The sequence below is a fragment of the Poromitra crassiceps genome, assembly GCF_964638095.1.
Source record: "Poromitra crassiceps genome assembly, chromosome: 1".
Classification (NCBI taxonomy): Eukaryota; Metazoa; Chordata; class Actinopteri; order Beryciformes; family Melamphaidae; genus Poromitra; species Poromitra crassiceps.
The window spans coordinates 76,994,985-77,000,173 of record NC_139623.1 but is presented as its reverse complement, the minus strand read 5'-3'; the positions used below and the strand labels follow the sequence as shown (position 1 = coordinate 77,000,173).

The following is a 5,189-nucleotide window of genomic DNA, read 5'->3' as shown; positions in this document are numbered from 1 at the left end:
AGTTAAAAGACATTTTGTTCAAATCTAAAATTAAATCTAGAAAAATCAATTTAAATCCTACCATGATGATTATGTTCATAGCTGTATATGTCATTTGGCATTTGTCATTATACACATTCGATTTTTACATACATTTTAAATAAATTAAATAAAGTGACACAAAAATGACAATGATCGTGTTCCACATCAGTGCGACATGTAGGCTACATTTTGATTTGGTCAAAAAACAAAAATCCACATCTGAGAGGAATTCAGGTATCCAGCACACTGCATTTAAAACATTTTCACAACAGCCTTCCTCCCATCTTAATGACATCAGGAGACCTGTCTCGAGTAGCAATTAGGCTACTCCAATTTTAACGACTCCAGTGTGTTTAACTGCACCAGCAGTAGACAGCTGGAAACATACAATTAATTGTCTATCAAATAGTTTATGATTGTCAAAACCTTCTCACGCTCATTTTATCACCCTCTGCAATGAACTGCAATCCGGCACCTAAGTAGGTTAAATGCAAATGTTTAGAACAGTATTCTTTGCTCCGTATATCGGCACAGTGAGATTGACATTATATTCATGAGTAAGTCTGTCCAGTCAGTGTATGGATGGGATCTTGGGTAAAAGGCCTGTGTGAATCAGGAGTGTGTCAGTAACACTGATCTCATTTGTTCAGTCCGTTGATGTTTTCAGGAACCACTCCTTCCATAACGGCACGTTTAGACTCCAGGATCTGCAAGATAAAATCATGATCCATAATCTAAATAACTCTGTTGATGTAGGCTGATGAGTCTCCTGAATCGGTCCAGTAGGACGCTCAAACAGGTGGTTTCCAGCTATCAAATATGGATGCTTCAGGACAATCAGTAAGCATTATTATGACAAGTAACATCACATATCACTTTGGGAACAGGGCATTGGCAATATGATACAGTACAAGTGAATGTTCAGTTGTAGCCTGCAAATGTAAGTGATCTTGTAAGAAATGTAAGAAAGCATGATACTCTGAAGTAGGGTCAATAGAGTGCCGCAGGGAGGACATATTTTTGAAGGCCAACCCAGAAGTTCTGAAGAAGGTTGTGAGACCGAAACATCTAAAATAAATCTAGTGAGACATCTTTAAGCAGTGTGCCTACCTTTTTTACTTGCAACCCAAAAGTTAGCATCATGCTGGGTTCCCTCTCTCAAACGGATTTTTGGTTGTTTTTGGTTAGTTGCTTGAAATAAGGTATCTTGTTAACAAAAGTTTATTATAATGTGATCGCCAACAATCACAATCACCAGAAAACACAAAAAAAAAATGGATTAGTGAAGATTATTAGCTAATTAATTACGTTTTCATAAATAAATAACTTTTGTTAACCACAGACCTTATTTCAGGCATCTAAACAGAATCCCATTCAAAAAGAGTCAAGACCATTGACTTCCGGACGAGGGGACCAGTTGATGCTAACTTCCACATTTTAGGTCTAATTCTTGTGGCATTTGATAATAACAATAATAACCTAAAATGAAGGTAACTAAGGGGCCCTTTACACGAGGACAGTTTCCTTCACACCTTTTCCTTCACACCTTCTCCCTGTTTACATGAGCGCTGTTGAATTTTTAAAACGCCGTAATGTACATGCCAGGTCGCTAGGTGGCAGTGTGTCACCTTATTCTTTGCCCATAGGAGGACGCTTCTGCATGACGTCATTTCGTAATTGTCTTTCCGGTTTTAAACACGGAAGTAGAGTACGCCTACCGCAGTCATTTAGACTTGCCAAAAAGCTGTTTTCAAGCTAAAAAAAAAAACCCAAACTGTTTTAAAGTTTTAATATTTGTCGGGTGAGAACGTAACATATATGTGACCAGTTTATCAGAATAACGCCTATTGGAAATCTTTAACGAGCAGCGAGGACTGGGACTAGCTATCTGTCAAACCCTACTGTTGTAGTTAGGCTACTGGCAGTGAGAAAACACTGTCGACGTGCTTTTGTAACTAACGTTAAATGCCGACCGGGTACAGCCATCGGCTCCTCGCAGCAGTAACGTTATGAACATGTAACTGAAATTGGCCGCAGTGTAGCTTAATTCTGAATGTTGAACGTAATCGCGTGTGTCGCGTGTGCAGGCACGTCAGAGTTCCTGAAATGAGCCGTGTCAAAGCGATTACATGGAGCGCGCAGCGTCACCAAGAATTTCACTCTGGAGGGTGGTTTCAAAATGTGTCGTTTCCTAAGCGCAAATTCGCCGTCGCCGTCTAAAAGGGAGGCACTAACGATAAAAGAATTCCCCGTCACCATAGGAAACCGTCCTCGTGTAAAGTGCCCCTAAAGCTACAATGCCCATACAGAAGACTCACCTGGAAGTTAGCGCTGATGCCAATGATGCTTTGCATGTTTGTACTGTAGTAACCCAAAACAAACTGTCCTCCCAGGAGTGGAATCTTATCTTTATCCACAGATATCTACACACACGCACGACGCACGAGCACACACAAACACACACACAAACATGCTCACACACACGCACACACACACACACACACAAACACACACACACACAAACATGCTCACGCGCACACACACACACACACACACACACACACACAACGTACTCATAAGGCATTTATAGACATAATTTAAAATAGTTTCCAAATAAGATTGATAGTATATCTCAGTTTCACTTTACCTGGATGACTTCATTTGTCTCCGGCAGATCATTCTCCTTCACCCAGGCAAAGGCCTCGTAATCTGACGCACTCTTAAACGCCACCTGCAGGCCAACAACCGCATTTCAACTACTGTAGATTTTTGTCTTGTCTCTTTTCCACAGCTGGTATTTCCCTCTCTGGCTGTTCTAGTACCTTGTACAGGCCAATCCAGTCCCAAGTGGAGGACATGAAGTCTTCCTGGATGGTGTAGTTAAGAACTGCGTCCTGGTCAGCGCTCCACACACCCACAGGAGACACGTGCACCAGCGGCATGTCAAAGCACTTCCTCAGCTGAAGAGAAGATAGAGAGAAGGAGATTTATTAACAATGAAAGGAACCATTTCACTTGGTAGCGATAGTAGGAAGAACTAGAATTACACTCGGAGAGCACAGACCTCCGTCAATGCCAATACTCCAGTCTGCTATGATCTGTACATTTTGTCAGTCGGACCAGAACCCTGACCCACCCCACAGAACAGAGGAACTGTGAGAAGAAGCTGTATCTGCTAAGAAGAAGAAGAAGAGTGAATCTGATAAATTGATTAAGCTTTCTTCATAGATCTAGTGGGCCCTATCGTTGCAATCGGCGTAGAAACTGCGTTTAAGGCCTGGCGCAGCCCAGATTAGTGGGTGTGGACCAGCGCACTCGATATCTTGGTGTTGGCGCTACACGCGGCGTCAACCATTATAACCACGCCTTTTAAGCATAAAATTATGCATCATCCGCTCATTGGAGAAGTGCAGTAAAGAGTCACACGCTTGCCTTTTAAGCTCCAATTCCAGGATAAATCCAGTAAAACCAGACAAAGCCAAGCGCTCTGCTCCCCCCCCCCTCCCTTCATCCCGTCTGTCTGTCTCCATATATAGGCTATTGTTCCATATTATTATGGTTCTCAAACCAATCTAACTGCAGTTTAAATACTGCAAGCATGTAAATACGCTACACTATAGCAAGATCAAAGTGAAAAGAATGTTCTAAATGCATCAGCTAGAAAAATATAGTCTATCCCTATATGATGAGATTAATTAGATTGGTGAAAGTTTGTCCAGAAAGATATCGTTTTCTCTCCCCTGCTGCAGGTAGGATGATGCACATAAATATAGCCTACATTATGTAAAGTCATTGCAGAAATGTGTTTTTATTGTAAAACTAAAATGTGAAGTAGAGCCAATTTATTGGAGCGGACATCACAGTAGGACATGACAGTAGAAGCGCGTTACGCTGTCACTTATCTAAATCACGTTAAATCGACGAGGGATATATGTTTCACATAGGGTGGTGTTTTCATTTCATGTTTTATTTGGTCCAATATTGAAATGTTCTACAATTGCAGGTTGTGTTACCATTACACACAGGGGTGGACTGGGATCCTAATTCAGGCCGGGCATTAGATACCAAGCAGGCCAGGCCGATACGGGCCGACGCGCGTGAAAATTTGGGCCGTCTGAAGCTCAATTTGGGCCGTTTGAAGCCCAATTTGGGCCGTTTGAAGCCAGATTTGGGCCGTTTGAAGCCCAATTTGGGTCGTTTAAAGCCAGATTTGGGCCGTTTGAAGCCCGATTTGGGCCGTTTGAAGCCCAATTTGGGCCAAGTCCAATTTTACAATGAGATGCACCCACTTTAACCATGAATAAAGTAATAAAACCACTAGTAAACCAGTAGGCGGCGCCTGGCCTGCTGTTCAGTGAGTGGCCTGGCCTGGCCTGCAAAAAAAAAAAAAAAAATTTTTTTTTTTTTTGGGAGAATAGGGACCAGTATCTTCATTTTGATCTCAAAGTGCACCAAATTGACCAATTTTTACTTTAAAATGTACAAAATCTTCTCCCAGGGGGTAGGCCCCCGAACCCCCCTAGGGGGTCTGCGGCCCACCATATACATTCTTTGGGGGCTGAGCCCACCCAAAGGTGTCATCCTAAAACCGCCCCTGGCTAAGCCCCCAATGTCTTCAGACAACGGCGCTGGAAGCACGGTGCGGTGGGCGCTGCAGCACCCCCTGGTGGCAAGAGATGTAAAAAAAAAAAAAAAAAATTTTTTGTTTTGTTTTACAGTGCACCTGAACGCAAAGCTTCAGGTGCAAAATACCCGCCGAATAAGTGTCTAAATGTTCATGTAATTCTGGCCAATACTCCACTTCTGTTATAACATTTCAGTCTGGAAGATATACCGGTAATCTTTATGACTAAAAGGCTAAATGAATAGCTTAGAAAATGAATAGCCCCGGGGGCCAATGGTACTATTAATCCGGCCCTGGATATATGGGAGGAATAGCAGGTAGGCTATCACTGTCCCTGAGTCCTGAGGGTAAATTGAGTAATGCTGCAGAGAAGAGGAGAAGACACTGAATAATGACATCACAACAGTATAATCCTAATGTTAATTTAAAATTAAATATTCCTCTAAATATGGCTAAAAGTCCAAAAAGGGTGGGAGATAGAATGAGGATTCCAACACAGCAGTGGGAGCAAGTGGTGACATGGAGGTGAGTGAGAAAAGGTGAC

At 42.3% G+C, this 5,189-nt stretch overlaps 1 protein-coding gene across 1 annotated transcript in view; it reads right to left on the bottom strand.

Annotated features, from left to right (window-relative positions):
* Window positions 1-659: 659 nt before the first annotated feature.
* The window catches only part of inpp5kb (inositol polyphosphate-5-phosphatase Kb), a gene marked incomplete at both ends in the record, with an annotated part of 12,831 nt that continues 8,301 nt past the window's right edge, over window positions 660-5,189 (bottom strand). Inside the window, 4 exons of the mRNA XM_083647224.1 lie at window positions 660-728; window positions 2,340-2,444; window positions 2,669-2,752; window positions 2,844-2,981. Coding sequence (XP_083503350.1) covers window positions 660-728; window positions 2,340-2,444; window positions 2,669-2,752; window positions 2,844-2,981 — 396 coding nt within the window. The remainder of the gene's footprint in view (window positions 729-2,339; window positions 2,445-2,668; window positions 2,753-2,843; window positions 2,982-5,189) is intronic.